General features: G+C 39.9%; 1 protein-coding gene across 1 annotated transcript in view; it reads right to left on the reverse strand.

The window, feature by feature from the left end:
- Positions 1-1,774: 1,774 nt before the first annotated feature.
- CILK1 (ciliogenesis associated kinase 1) overlaps positions 1,775-15,968 on the reverse strand; it is a 36,492-nt gene continuing 22,298 nt past the window's right edge. Inside the window, exons 9-14 of the mRNA XM_040349820.1 lie at positions 13,358-13,663; positions 12,007-12,200; positions 11,089-11,231; positions 8,228-8,335; positions 7,654-7,767; positions 1,775-1,959 (exon numbers count right to left, since the gene is read on the reverse strand). Of these exons, the coding sequence (XP_040205754.1) occupies positions 1,805-1,959; positions 7,654-7,767; positions 8,228-8,335; positions 11,089-11,231; positions 12,007-12,200; positions 13,358-13,663 (1,020 nt within the window). The 3' untranslated portion in view covers positions 1,775-1,804. The remainder of the gene's footprint in view (positions 1,960-7,653; positions 7,768-8,227; positions 8,336-11,088; positions 11,232-12,006; positions 12,201-13,357; positions 13,664-15,968) is intronic.

Consider the following 15,968-nt stretch of genomic DNA (forward strand, 5'->3'; position numbering starts at 1 on the left):
GCATTACAGGTTAAGGCAAATTTTGCATATTCTGATAAAGATAGATAAAAGTTACCCCCACGGGGTTCCTAAAGACTTTCAAACCGGAACTTTCAGTAAGTTTGCAGCAGCGCCTGCTTGGCTTCGGGCGCTGCCCTTCTCTTCCCAGTCTAAGTGCTGATGTGCAGCAGATTACAGGGAGCAGGTGAAGACAAATACAGGTGATCACACTAGTTTCATACATGTAAAGCTATTATAATAAATACGAACTGCATTTTATATCTGCCTGGAGATTAGCTTTAAAGCACAGTGGGGAATAAAGCCTAGCCCTCTACTCCCTAAACCGTTTAGTTTTTAACTTGCCAGCTTTGACATATGTTTCCAAATATTATTTTTAAGCTGGGTACACACAAGCAGTTTTTTTCACTCAACCAGAGGGTTGAGGGGGGGACGGATCCCTGCATCAACACAAGCACTGTTCATGTGGGGATCTCTCCCGCTCTGCTATTATATCTCAACAGAGGGATTCCCTTCCTCCAGAATACACTGATCAGTGCTCACAGCCATTTGCTGCAAGCGCTAATCCAATGCTTGTTTTCCAAATGCCCGTTCAACAGGCATGAACAGACCGCTGTACACATGGACCAAAAGATGTCCAGTTCCTGCTGAACCTGCTGATTTACAGCCAATGTGTACCAGGCTTTACTATTAACAAATATGTACAATTTCAATTCCAAATTGCATCTGTGCAAAAAACTGTCAAAGCCAATATTGCTGCAAAAGTGCAGACTGCTGCCATAATCTTGAAATTAAAGTGATATTAAAAAGGTGGTTGGTACATAGCAAACTGACTCCATTGAGGACTAAATAGCAAACTGACTAAAGTCCATTGAGGGACACATGCTCTCAGGTGATTACACCTAAAAACACATGAGCAAAAAAAAAAAAAAATGTTGCCGGAGTCTAATGCATATAAAGAAATTATAAACTTCATTATGGAAGGTTTCCACTAAAATAAAGACTCGGCACATGTGTAAACCTAAACTTCAAGGAGCCTTTAGAATCAGTTCTATGAGATGTATCCTATGCTATTGGGAATGGGAGCCATTTATTCTTCTGGCACTTCTGTAATAATGCATGCATTCCTAGGACTTCATTAGATAAAAATGGCATTTAAACCAAAAATCTAATATATTGCAGACTTTTTCACCTGGTAACCCAGCAAATACCACAATTCCTGTCCCTGGGTGGCTACATCACTATTTTACTGTGTATATATATATATATATATATATATATATATATATATATATATATATATATATATATATATATATATATATATATGGAGGGAGCAATGGTCATCACCCTGGGCTGCTTTCCTGACATGTACTACACATATGTTCACATCTCTTCATCTCCATTACATGGAGGGCAGGGCAATTGATAATTTATATAAGATGTCTAGGAAGAAATATATTCTTCAGCGTAGCTCACAGGAAGGGACAGGGACACAGCATTTATAGCAAGATAAACATATTTGTTTTGCATTTGCTGAAAGATGTGCTTAGCTTGGAAAAAAATAAAAAAGGACAAACTAAACACAGCCACCATATCTAAAGACTTTAAGCTGCAAAATATAACATTTTTGGTCTTGTGTTTAGTTATCCTTTAATCATATACCCCAGTACTGTCAGGTATTGTTATATTTTTATATACAAGTATGCTAGCCGTAAACTGGCCTTTTAGATTTGCAACGTAAAATGTCCAAGTCTGGGCACTGCATAGCCAATAATAGAACGGTAAAATAAAGTGCTTTATTTTGCTATCTTTGCCCACCATATTTGGATATCCAGTCTGTCCTGCCATGGACTGGCTGAAATGTAGGTGGTGGTCTAGGGGGGATCACAGGAGAGTTTTTGGATGAAGAGCTGAAGGTAGACTGTCTTGGATACAAACCCGATTTTAGAGACCCAAAATCTAAAAATAAAAACAAATAAAAAAAACGACTTATATTGTTGCCTTATAAAAAAAAAGAATGTAACATATTACATTAATACACAATAATTCATTTCCAATTTCAATGTGCTATTTGTTGTTCTTTATATAAACACTGTTCCTGCAAAATGTTCTCCTGCATTGAGAAAACAAATTCCAGACTATGAGAGCAAAATACTAAAATTTTAAGGTAATAATTTTTAGATAAAATTTTAACACAGACCGCCTAGAGTCTGACCAAGCTGAAAACAAATAAGAGGCTATAGAAGGATGTGAGCTATCTCTGGTCCAAGGGAGCTTGTGAAGTTAATGGGAGAAGTGTGCAGGTAAACGAGGGTTACTCACTATGTTCCCATTGTCCTTTAAAGCAGTATTAAACCACAGCGGTTTAAAAAAAAACAAAAAAAAACACACCTGTAAGGCAATTGTATAATGTGCTAGTATACATTCCATACTAGCACATTATGGAATACTTACCTTAAAACTAAGCCCTCTGCTGCGTGCCATCACCGATAAGAGGGCTAACATTTTCCCCATCTTCCTTCCGGGTTCGCGCACTCCAGCTGTGTGATTGGCCAGAGCTGCGATGAGGTCACTCCTGCGCATGCGCGCGGGAGCCCTCTGTCCCAAGACTAAGCTCTGAAGTTCCGGCAAGGTATGCCGGACCTTCAGAGCACATGTAGGCTGAATATCCCCTAAACGGTGCATGTTTAGGTTATAAGATATAACCAACAGTATAACGACGCCATACAATCCGCCCTCTCCGAGGACTTGATCACCAAGGTCATCTTTAAAGGGATACAAGTCCCGTATCCTAAGACCCCCACGTTTTACTCACTCTCTAAGACACACAAAAACCTAACCAATCCACCGGGACGTCCTATAGTCTCAGCCGTTGGTTCGGAAACTGAGCGAGCCAGTAAATTTGTAGATGAATACCTAAGACCCCACATTACCACACTGCCCTCCTATATTCAAGACACCAGATTTATTGAGGGCATTGGATGGTCTGAATGTACCACCTGGCTGCTTTTTGGTCTCAATTGACGTTGAGGATCTATATTTATCCATCACCTATGTGAAAGGTCTAGAAGTTGTTGCTAAATTCCTCGCTGAGAAAGGCACGAAATCACTTAAACTCAATGCCTTTGCTTTAAAATTACTGGCGCACATTCTTACCAAAAATATATTCTCGTTTGATGGGTCCCACTTCCTCCAGGTACAGGGAGTCGCTATGGGTACGTGCTGTGCACCTTCCTATGCGAACCTGTACCTGGGGGGGCAGTGGGAGAGTGAACTTTTCTCAAGTGAGGAATTCACTGACTTGTTTTCTAATGTGTTAGGATGGTTTCGTTCCATAGACGACATACTGCTACTGTGGACAGGATCACTCAAGACTTTGCATGTATTTATACAATCGCTCAGTCGGAATAATTACAACCTTAAATTTACTATGAGTGAGTGAAAAAAAAACTTATATAGCGCAACACATGCGAACTGAATCGGGCGCGGTGTCCATTCCCTGGGTAAAAACCCCTTGACCTCAGAAGAGATGGGTTTTAATCTCTCCTGAAGGCCAAGTGGTCCGACTCCAATCGGATGGTGGTTGGAAGCGCATTCCACAGCCGAGGTCCCTGGATTGCAAATCTTCGATCTCCTTTGGACTTGTATCTGGCTTTGGGTATCTGGAGTAGAATTTGATTGGTGGATCGCAGAATGCGATTGGGGTTATGGGCTTTTATTTTTTGGGATAGATATTGGGGGGCGTTGCCTTGAATACACTTATGCGTTAGGCAAAGTGCCTTGAAAGTGATTCTGTCTTTTACTGGCAACCAATGAAGGGATCTCAGTGAAGGTGAGATGGATTCCCATGTTTTTTTGCCGGTCACTAATCGAGCGGCCGTATTTTGAACGACTTGCAGACGAGTGATTTAGTATTTGGGGAGTCCGAGATAGAGGGCATTTGCATAGTCCAGTCTGGAGTTGATGATTGTTCCCACCACGACTGCTATGTCCTCTTTCGGGATAAAGGGGGCGAGTCTGCGTAGTAGGCGCAGCAGATGGTGCGATCCGCTGACTACTGACCCTATTTGTGCATCCATTGTCATGTTGGTGTCGAAGATGACTCCGAGACTTTTGACTTTGGTGCTAGGGGTGATCGTTTTACCCAGAATGGGTGGGGGTGTCCATGTTGTCGCGGGGTGATTTTTCCGGTTGGCGTGAAACAGGAGAAGTTCTGTTTTCGACCCGTTGAGTTTAAGATAACGGTTTGTCATCCAGTTATCTATCAAAGTAAGGCATTTCTCTAGTCCAAGAGAATGATCCTTTTTGTTCCAGTCAAGCCATGATTGCCTTCCTGGATATAACAATCTATATTAATAAGGAATGCCTAATTAATACATCTTTGTACCGCAAACCAACAGCGGGTAATACCATTTTACATGCTGCTAGTGCCCACCCTCACTCGCTGGTCCACAGCATACCATTCGGTCAGTATTTGCGTCTCAGACGCAACTGCTCCGACGATATGAAATTCAAAACAGGAAGTCGATCATCTTTACACATGGCTGAAATCCAGAAGATACAGTAGAAACTGCTTTAACAAGGCAGCTGGAAAACTTAGAACCGATATATTATCTAAAACAGTAAAGAAACCCACTTCCAATGGAATTAGATTCATTACCACTTATTCGGATCAACATGTTCAAGTCCGTTCTATCATTCAAAAGCATTGGTATCCACTTTCAGCCGACCCTGTTCTTGCTAAATATATAGGGCTAAACCCTGAAATTACATTCAGACGTGTGACTTCTATTCGTGATCGTTGGGTACAGAGCAAATATTGCAAAACAGATAATAAAGCGCCTGAATGTCCAGGACTATTTTTTTTTGTAAAATTATTTTTATTCGTCCAGGACTATTTAAAATGTGGCCAATGCAACTTTTGCGAGCGAATACTAAAAGGGAACAACGATTATGTTGCCTAATGGCCAAACCCATATATTGAAACATCACGCAACTTGCCAAACCAAAGGAGTCGTATATATAATCTTCTGTCAATGCGGAAGTTTCTATGTGGGGAAGACTATCCGTCCTTTTTGGAAACTGATAAAGGATCATATGTACTATGCCACGAGTGGCCTATTAAACACCACAATGGGACACCACGTGGCGTTTAAGCACAAATATGAACCGTATGTGTTCAAATTTGCTACCCTGGACTGTGTCCATGAGGAACCTAGGGGCGGCAATTTTGATCAAAGAGTCTTGCAGCGTGAAGCGCAGTGGATCTACAAATTACGAGCAAACTACCATCCTGGACTAAACGATACAATCAGTTTCAAACCGTTTTTAGAGATCTGAATGTGTGACTTTGTTTTCCGATTTTTGCTTTATTGGATTCCTTCTGTATGGTCCAATTGCTATGTGATCGCCATTACAATAAAACCATGCTATATGTGTAAAGGTTACATATTGCAGAATATGTAATCACTTGTTACCCTTACTAAATATTAAAATATATGTCTTTATAGGTACGTACAATTGGGTCAAGTATGGAAAGGAAACATAGGTTGTATTCTATATATACACACACATATATATGGTGTTTACTCTTGTATTATATGATTATTGGTTAGCTAGGGAATAGATTATTCGATATATTTCTTTTAAATAATTGTTTCATTTGGGTGTCAGCAGCCTCCAATATAATGTCCCTTATACATTCCACATGTATCTAGTCTGCCATCTTGTGGCTGTTCTATTGATTGCCCCTTAGATTTAATGCAAAATGTTTTAGTTTTTTCCTTTTCTCCCCTTCCTCATCTCCTGCTTTCCTATATGCGTGGGCTTGCTAGGGTAGATATACTACCACTTTATTATCGGTGCTCGGGCTGTTAAAACATCTATGTGGGCTGCTCTCTGTGTCCGACGTGTCGTTGTGGGCGATCATGCTGTGGGCTTTGTTTGCTATGGTTGTTGGTTTGTTCCGGCTTTTTTTCTTCGCCCGTCCCTTTCCCTCCCTCGTGTGTGTGTTTCCAACCCTGTGAGGGTCCGGAATACTTCACCCTATCCGCAGCATCTGCCGCCCCCTTCCATCTCCATACACATTTTGTGTTTATGCACCGTCCGAACTACACAGCGCATATGTATGACGTCATCACGTCAATGCCCTACGCTCTTCTCATGGGCTATTTAAAATCAGTCCTTGCTTACAGCCCGGTGTGTAACACAGGCTATCCCTGGGGCACACGGCGTCCTGCACATTATTGTGTAAGTACCTTTACTCTCCCTATTCCTTTTTGTGGTCTGCTTTCATCATTCAGGCCTGATTATCGATTTGTCTATCCATTTTAGAATTTTGTGGCTACAGTTAAACCCCGCTGGCTGTTTGATCTTTGAGGGCCATCTTTTGGATCCAGGCTTTATAAACCTGGCTGCAGTATATTGGACATGTGTATATCCTTACTACACCCTATCTTCCCCGCCTTGGAACTAATGCTCATTTGATAACTATTAGGTATGTAAACCTATTTACTATACTTCTGCACCTATTTTGTTTTTTCTGTTGAAACTAGTAGTGGTAAATCTGTTATTTATTTATAGAATTGGTTTCCACACCTATGGTGCATCTCCGAAACCGTCAATATAGACAGAGGGAGCTCTCTCTGGGTATGTTACTCTCTACAACATCTATTCCTTACTCATTTTCTTTTATTTCCTTTTTCTTTTATCTCCCTTTCATAATTTCATAAATTTCTTTCCTTTTTCTTCTATTTATTTATTGTCTGCATTTATGATTGTGTAGTGGATTTTGGAGACTTTTCCTACCATATCTGGAACCTCCTTTTACTATACCATTGGCATATGCGACTTGGAGTATTTTGAGGCAATTTGGATGGTTGGTACCCATTTTAGTACTATCAGAGACTCTCTATACATGTTTAATTTATTTTATTTTAAACCATTAAAACTGCTTTTTGATAATATGCCAATATAATATGTTTCTTTTCAGACAATGAAATATATTTTTCTACTGCTAAATTCTTCTGCTCGTCCTGAGGAAGCCCAAAGGCGAAACGCGTAGACGATGCAGAGGATATTTTACTTATCATATATCCTATGTGGTATTCTTTTATCGATCCGTTTTGTAAAAAAAATAAAAATTTATTTTTTTATTTTTTGTAATAAATTTATATTTTTTGATATTCCCGTCTTGCCTCTAAAGTCCGACCATTAATTACCGTCCTTTGAGAAATTTTCTCTGTTTTCCAAATTTACGGGTTTGTGGCAAATGTGAGTGCTTCCCCCCGTCGCACTTATTTGATGCATGTTTAGGAAATAATTAATTTTACCTACAGGTAAACCCGATTATAGACCAACCGGTAGGTAAAAATCACAAAGCCAACTTTACTACTGTTTTAAAGGATAAGTTCACTCCCCCCCTCTTTTTTTATATTAAAAGGCACATTTTTTTGCAGGTAAAAAATGTGCATTTACAATTGTTTTGTAGGAGCCTGGAAAGCCTTGCACACGTGATCAACAGATCAACATGAAATCTACTAAACATTCAATCCATAAGTGGTGGCAGATGTGCCTTTGGTCCAAAAGAACTTAGTTTCCTAAATCACCCAGTAATTCAGAGCCTAATAATCCATGGGTCAAAATGAAACTTACTAGGTAGTGGATCTGTAAGTGGTGGCAGACGTGCCTTTGGTCCAATAGAATTTAGTTCTTGTTTTAAGAAAGATGAACTGTAACTGCCAGCAGCTCCATTAACTCCAGAGTGTCCTAGAAATAGTGAAAGTAGTAAGTAAAATCCTCAATCCTAATTTACCATAAAAATAAAAAATAAAATTGTATTTTCAAAGAACTTGTTTTTGCTAAGCTTACCCTGTTCCCACCGGCTGTATGCCTATATGTGGTAGTTGGGTGGGTTGGCTTTAATGTTGAACTGCCGCATATATGCTTCCATGGGGAACGGCTTTTCTGTGCTAAACCGTGCTCTAAACACAGTTACTAAGCTGTCATGGGTGGCTCCTGATAGAGACCTGCAATCTGGGGGCTTCTGATCAAGTGGCCACTGTGACAGCCAATCACAGAAGTCACATGATCGTAAAGCCTAACTCCCCGGTAGCAGCAATAGGTTAGGAGAAGCTTACAAATTACCATAAATACTACCAAGTCCTGAATAGGTATCTAAATAATTTTAAGAATTTCATTATAAAACAAAATAATAATAAAAAAATACCTGCAGGTAAATAAACAGGTTTAAATGGCTGCTTAATATTTGGCCACGTGTCAAAGTCATTAATATCTTTGCTTGGATTCATTCCAGTATTGCTCTTTATTGTGATCCCTAAGGAAGCAAGAGATACAAAGTATGTTAATCTGCCGTATATAAGCATATACAGTATGTACATGGGCAAAGGCATCTGACACAAAGGCACAAGGATATACACTTTCAGCAGCTATTTTAAGAAGATTCAGGCAAACACCAGCACAAGTAATGTAGAGGGAGGCAAGACATGTCAGCCTAATCTCTCTCTCTCTCTCTCTCTCTCTCTCTCCTTCATGCTGCTACTTGCCTCAAACAAGTGCTGGGAGACAGAGATAGGCACTATAAAGCAACCATTTCCTGTCAAGCAACAGTGAGTCAATGTGAGGGTGGGGGTCGCCCTGCTAAAGTTTTAGCTGTAGCTAGTATTTTAGGGCACCTAGGAACATTACACAAAATACCCCATGTACTCTGTCCCATTAGGAACCAAATAATGTAAAATAATTGTGATAAATCTTCCTTAAAGGATACCGAAAAGAAAAAAAAAAAAAAATTGTATACTTATTTGCTCTGTGTAATGGTATTGCAAAGAGCAGCCCCCCGTCCTCCTCTTCCGTGGTGCCCTGCTAGTGCTCTCTGCTCCTTCACATCCGTGTCTGCCTCAATAGCAAGTCGTAAGGATAATACTGCTTACCAAACTGCACAGTAGGGGAGATTTACTAAAACTGGTGCAAGTGTGTGTGGCTTGTCTAGATGAAGAGTTGTAAATTAGCCTACTGTTAATTAGATTACCATTAGCTGTTCCTTAGATGTGCCGATATTACCGTTACTGTTTACAGTTTGCATAGTTTAAGATAATGTGATCAAGCTCTTACCTGATTTTTTATGGTATATATTCTGTGTGAGCTTACAATAAAGTCAGTTCCAGTTTTCACCTAAGCTAGTGTCGTCTAGTTTTTGGGTACAATTCTTAGCTACAATACCGGGTTCCAGAGTGGAGGATGCTGTATCTTGGTGGAGGTACCTGGACTAGATGCCAGCAGTGGGATCCTACCTGCAGTCTGGGACATCCAATCCACCAACGGGATCTGAAGTCTGGACAGCAGGAGGAGGAGAGGTACAGATACCAGCCACCATGGAAGAGAAATTCTCCTCTTGCCCCTCTTGGATATTTACCATGCGGTCACCCACCGCTAGCTGGGATTCCCCTTACAGCGCTGCCACCCAAGTTGGGACATCTTCCTGGGACAGTGAACGCTAGACTTACTTGTGTGACTTGATGAGGCTACACATTTTGCATCTCTAGTACGTGTTTTTAATCCTTTAGGCAATGAATTCCTGCCAATACAGCACAGAGAAGCGCCTTCTGTTTGCGTTTTGCTTATACCCATCGTTCAGGAACATGTGCAGCAAGCCCAAAAACACAGGCCAGAGTTTATAACTACTCTGCTAAAATCAGTACCTTTAACCCAGGAAACAGGGTCTAGTTTTGGTAGCAACTTTGGAAAGTAAATTTGTGGCCACTGGGTCAAGATTACCATGGTGAAATGGAACGAAGACAGAAAAAGCTTTTCAAAGTTTCAAGGTAGTATTGTGTAACCAATGCTGACCACCTCCAACTTCAGTCGATTTCTTAAACAAACCAATGTCTCTTTATGTTGGTCTTGGAGCAGTCTTGTCCCAGGAAATGATGGGGTAAACATTCAGTAGTATCTCTTTGCTCTTGAACAGTTTCTCTCTGCAGGGGTTAGTTTTCAGCAAAAGGAGCATGTGACCATAAAGTGAACACCAGAATCATTGAGGTATTACCTTTTGGCCAGATCATTACAATTACAGCCCACTCTATTTCTACAGTGGATGGTCAGGACAAATTGTACAGTGCAAGGGCAGGGAACAAAGAAATGCTGATGGACTGTCATGTCTACTATATGTTGGCAAGATGTGCTCCTTTCCATAGGTCTGAGCAGAGGAGGGAGGGGATGTGAGGTACTGGCTGACAGGATTTTGCATGGTGTTCTTGTTATTACTCTCAGCTAGGCAGAAGCCATTATGTGAGAAAACTGATGCTCAGAGTTTTCTCACGGTCTCTGTACTGTGAGAGCCCGACGCTGGGTGAAAAGTGCAGACAGGATACTGGTCAACTACAGGTTAGCTGCACCTGCAATAAATGTTTTACCACAAAAGCTTCTCAAACAGATATCAAAAGCACCCTGTGTCTGCCCATCGAGGTCCTGAAACTCATCACTTAAAACAGAAAATCACAAAGCCCTCTTTGCTTATCTTTTTATTTTTTAATATATTTTGGGGATTTTATAAATTTGAAACAGAGACAAAAAGGTTAATCTTCTGCTAAACCCATGTTAAATAGCACTGGTCTCTATAAACTACGAGGGTCCTGATGTCGCGTTGGTCGGAAGCGGTGCCGTCTACTTCCAACCCTGTCTGTATCCCCCATTCCATCCCCCCCCCCTCTTTTCTTTTTTCCTTCTTCCTTCCCCTTTTCCCTCTTCTTCTCTCTGCTACACCTGATCTCACTCTTACTCTTATTTAAGATAAAATTAAGCACGGGGAGGTTCTGGCTCTTTGATGCCATCCATGTTGGTATAGATTGCAACATACATGTCGCTATGACTGATCTTTAAGTTTATCTAAATACAATGTCATCTTACAATGTTGGCTGGAATGTATACATAACCCTTTTGTACTTCTCTTTTAAGGACATGTATGTCTTTGTTGTAATGTTGGAATTTCTCCATGCGTGCTTTCTCAATAAAATATATATTTGCAAAAAAAAAAAAAAACAACACATCAAAATGAATGAATACGAAACTTACCTGGCAAATATCTGCTGTGTTTCAAATAATGCTGTTTTGCAGACAATCTCCTGGATGCTGTAGTGTCCTGTCTAGAGAATGAGGATTGCACAGGTCTAGGTATATCACGGTCTTCTCTCTTCAAGTCCAAAATGCGTTCAAAGCTGCATTTGACAAATATTGAAACAATTAGCAGCTAAACAAGTGCAAAATTCCTTTAGCCCCAGCTAAAAATGTTATAAATCATGCTGATTCAAAGAAATTTAACATAGAATAAAAGGGTGAAAAAAATTCAAATATATAAAATGTTTTTTTTCCCCATTAAATAGGCTTTAAACAAAAAATAAATAAAAAAAAAAGAGAAACACCATGCTGTAACCTATAAAAAAAAAAATAATCACTCTAGTTTAAGCTGTGTTAAAGTGATCTTTAGGCAAAAATTTTACGAACATCTTTGAATGTTTAAAAGCAATTATCACCCCTCCATGTTATGTTAATGTTTTATTGCACCTGCTACTATTTACTAATTACCTGTTGATTCTGTCAGTTTAGGTGCCGACAACTCAATATCGATTGCATGCTAACTATTCATACTTCCTCTGATGCCTTGTAATATCAGAGGAGGCTCCAACTGTACTACCTTTGCACCACCCCTAAAGCTCTTCTCCTCCTTATCGTTGATGCTTCCTCCGATTCATTGTAATACTAGAAAAAGTTTCAATTGTACCAACTTTGTACCTCTTCTAAAGAATTTTCCCTCCATCTTATTATTAATGCTTCTTCCGATGCATTGGCATACCAGAGGCAGTTCCTACTGTGCAACCTTTGCACTGCACAAAACACAACGAACATGGATTCCTCTCAGCAGAAAGAGCATATAACGTATTATGTTGTCCTGTGCCAATTTTCATACCACAATAAGACAAAAATTCTATTTACCTACAAAGATCATCCTCACTTGGTCTGCGTTTTTCATTCTTTAATTCAGTTTTAGTGACTGAAGAATGTCCATCGAGATCTTCCAAGTCATCCAACTCATCAGATACCTTAAGTGTTTTTGTAATATGTCCCCATTTCCTCCTATTCTTTGTATTAAAATCTGTATTATTTATCTCTGTATTGGTGGTGACTTTCTGAAAATAAAAATGGCATTTTATTTTGAGATTTGCAGCTACAACTCCTAAACAGGGGCCAATTTATATTTAGATATACTGTAGATCGATAAGACATTTGGTTTCTATAAATTTTCTTGCAGTTATCAGACCTTACCTAATATCTTACAGCCTCAACATGTTTATAATACTGTAAATGCTTCAAGCCTTTTGTGAAAACCTGTACAGAGAAGCAGTTCTGCTTAAAGTGTTACTAAATCCTCAACAGTAAAACCAGTCTGTATATGCAGCATAGCATGCTCGTTACACTTACGGGGTTAACTAAAGGGGTTAATCCTCTGCATTGTGTAAAAAGGCTGAATTTATCCTGTATGCATAGATCCTCCCCCTCCTGCACTGTCTATCTGGGGAAAACCAGCCAACACAGGCAGGGTAGCCGACCTGCACATGCTCAGTTGTGTCTTTTATGCTGGAGGGAACATTTACTTGTTCTCAGAGATTGATGTCAAAATCCTGTGACCTGGCTAACATGTGGGCGTGTATACAGACTGTAGTGGAAATATCCTCCTACCTGAACTCTCAGCACTGGAGAAACTGTGCAGTTTATCATGTAACCATGGTATACAGATCATCCAAAAAGTTATTTAGTGGCAGTATTTTAATGTAAAAAGAAGATTTATAAGCTGTGGGCGCTGTGGGGGAGTGGATTAACCATTTTAATTTTACTGGGTTTAGCAACACTTTAAGACATGCTGTATGGTGCAGAAGTGATGGAACCACTACTAAAAAGACCCACAGCAACCAGATTTTTTTTTTAATCCATTGTCAATCTATGCCTGATGCAGCATTTGGAGCCCATGTTTGTAGATGTGACTGGCGTAGAGCAGAAGATGACAGAGGGACAGGACTTTTATATTGTTAACGCATAGTAATTAACTGCCAGGCTGATGCCAGCATACAGATGAACTAGGTCAATTACGGCAAGGTCTATATTCAAAGCTATGCAACCTTATGAATCACTTTATATTTAAAATCTTACTATTTATGTTACTACTGCTTACTAAATATTATTATGTGTTCAATATAGACGAGCAACATTGGCCTTAAAAAAACAGAATCTGCATCCTATGGGTAACATTTTCAATTGCCCCAGTTGTCAGGAAATCCTTTTTACTTACAAATGAAGGTTGGTTGCTTCTTGCTGGTAGCAGTGGGTGGATGATGGAGCCTCTTTCTTGAGAGCTTGATAAAGAATCTGTTGTAGATGTACTCATTTTAACAGGATGTCCATTTGACTGGCTTTGCTGGAGGGCTCGGGATGAGAGTCTAGTATTAAATTTTGGAGGAGGCTGAGCAGGTGGTACAGGTTTGATATGCAATGGAATTGGCTTCTCCAGGATGTCCTTCGGTGGTTTTGTTAACTCATGAATTCTTTGAGGTGTTCCAAGAGCTTGACCCACTTGAAAAAATGGATGCCTGAGTGCCTACCATTGAAAACATAGCAATTAATTTTATATAATGTAAAATGCATAATAAAGCCAATCGTATTTTATAGGTGTAGTTCACACATGCATGAATAAGTATGCATGCCTTGAATATACTCCTTACAATAACATTTTAAATACACATAACAAAAACAGCTTGATGTTAAAGTGTTCTACTTACCTGCTCTGTGCAATGGTTTTGCACAGAGCACCCTAATCCTCCTTTTGCAGGTTCTCCTCTGCTATTTGCTTTCAATTTCTAAGGACTACATGTCCCAGGGTACCTTGCTTGGAGTTTTGTCCAACGGACTTGTGTATACACAATCGCATAATCCGACAACACACATTTATTGGCGGACAATTTTAAAGTATGCTATCCCACATTTGTTGGCGGAAAATCCAACAACAATTGTCCCATGTAGCATACAAACGGTCGGATTTTCCGACAACAGCCTGTCATCACACAATTCCCGTGCGTACGAGACTTAAGTTGTTTTGTTAAAAACAAATCATTTTCTATGTGGCCAACATCTCATTTCAGAAGCTGTTAAAATGTATGTAAATCTCAACAAGGAACTTTAGTTTCTCCCTTTTGGTTTGTTAAATTTACTGTTGGAAGTTTTTTGTCAAAAAATACCTGTTGATTTTACCAGAAACCTTGTGAGTTGATAACTTCCTGTGCTCTCTTCCAGAGCACAGGAAGCGATTATTGAGATGAAGAGGGGTCTGTGTTCTTTGTAATGCATCATAAATTAAGTTGGCAAGGCTTGTCAGGTCAGGTCAAGTCAAAAGAGGAAGGAGCACACCATTTCTGACACAGCAACAGTTATCTTTCTGTACTTCCAGCATGTTTAAAGCGATAGAATATGTCATAATGTAAATGTATTGTAGAGAAGTTAGAAGTATAAAAAATAAAGTTTTTTTTTTTTAAATTTTGCTTTGATATATGCTTTGAAGTGAAACTGTGGGCAAAATAAAAAAAAATACATATATGATGCAGTCTGTCAACAGCATTGTACTCAAATCTGTGTTGGGTGAGTTTGAACGAGTCGGGAGCAGCCATTATTGACACACTTTTAGTATTTGGTCCATTCTGTTTGGCAAGGACAAAGGGGGGCAACCACTAAAAACTTTTTGCAGACAGTCAGGACTTTTCAGGTACACAATGGGAAAGGGGCAACATTAAAATCTGAACAGTGCTTTTCAATGTGCTAAGCGTTGATGGAAAGCATGGTAGAGTTTTTGGAAAAAGTGCAGAAAGGTAAACTATCCCTTTAAAGAGGAGTTCCACCTAAAAATGGACCTCCACTTAACCCACTCCTCGCCCCCTTACATGCCACATTTGGCATGTAATTTTTTTGGGGGGGGGAGTGGGGGCTTCAGGAGAAGGGGACTTCCTGTCCCACTTCCTCCTTCCGCCGAGGGGCTGAAAAGGCGATTAGCTTAATCGCCTTTTCACAGCCCCTCCCTGTAGGCGAGCGCCTGTCCAATCGGACGGCGCCGCTCACGAATGCACACTCGCGCATGCGCAGTGGGTGCCCGGCCGTGAAGTCGAAAGCTGTCACTGCCGGGTGCCCACACTAAGAATGAAGACGCCGGCCGGCGAGGGGGGGCGAGGAGCGGAGCCCCGGGCCGGCGCGTCGCTGGAGCCGTGGAGCAGGTAAGTGTCAGTTTATTAAAAGCCAGCAGCTACACTTTGTAGCTGCTGACTTTTAATAAACTTAAAAAAAGGCTGGAACACCCCTTTAAGGAGTCAGGCAGAGATTGTAGTAGCTTACCTTTCATATCCAATATACAGATCTCTACACTTAACAGCACAAATACGTAAGAGCAAGCATTTAGAATACAATTGTTGCTTTAAATATAACAAAAACATTTACTGAAATAAAATATAAAAACCATCCAAAAATTGATGTTTTTATACATGTATAACTACACGCATACACAACCATGTTATTTTTTTTTCACACAATTTAACATTCTGAATTTTGCTGTTCCACTTTCCCAGCCATTTTAGAATAAAAAGGTGTTCTACCATTAATTAGTAGGTGTTGTGTGTAAGGATAATAAGTCAAAATTCCCCTTCAACACTAAACAGCCTTTATCTCAAATACATTCAGTTGGAAGTTCTGGGGCTTTATTCTTATTCTTCCTTCACTACTTAGTGAGCCACAGACTTCGAAACAAGTATGGGTCATGAGAAAAAAAAATGGTCCAATTCCTTTAAAATCATTTCCACAATGTAACACTTTTTACACAATTTATTGCAATTTTGGCTATATTGCAGGGTTCCATGGGGCTGTGT

Source organism: Rana temporaria, chromosome 4 (assembly GCF_905171775.1).
Source record: "Rana temporaria chromosome 4, aRanTem1.1, whole genome shotgun sequence".
Lineage (NCBI taxonomy): Eukaryota > Metazoa > Chordata > Amphibia > Anura > Ranidae > Rana > Rana temporaria.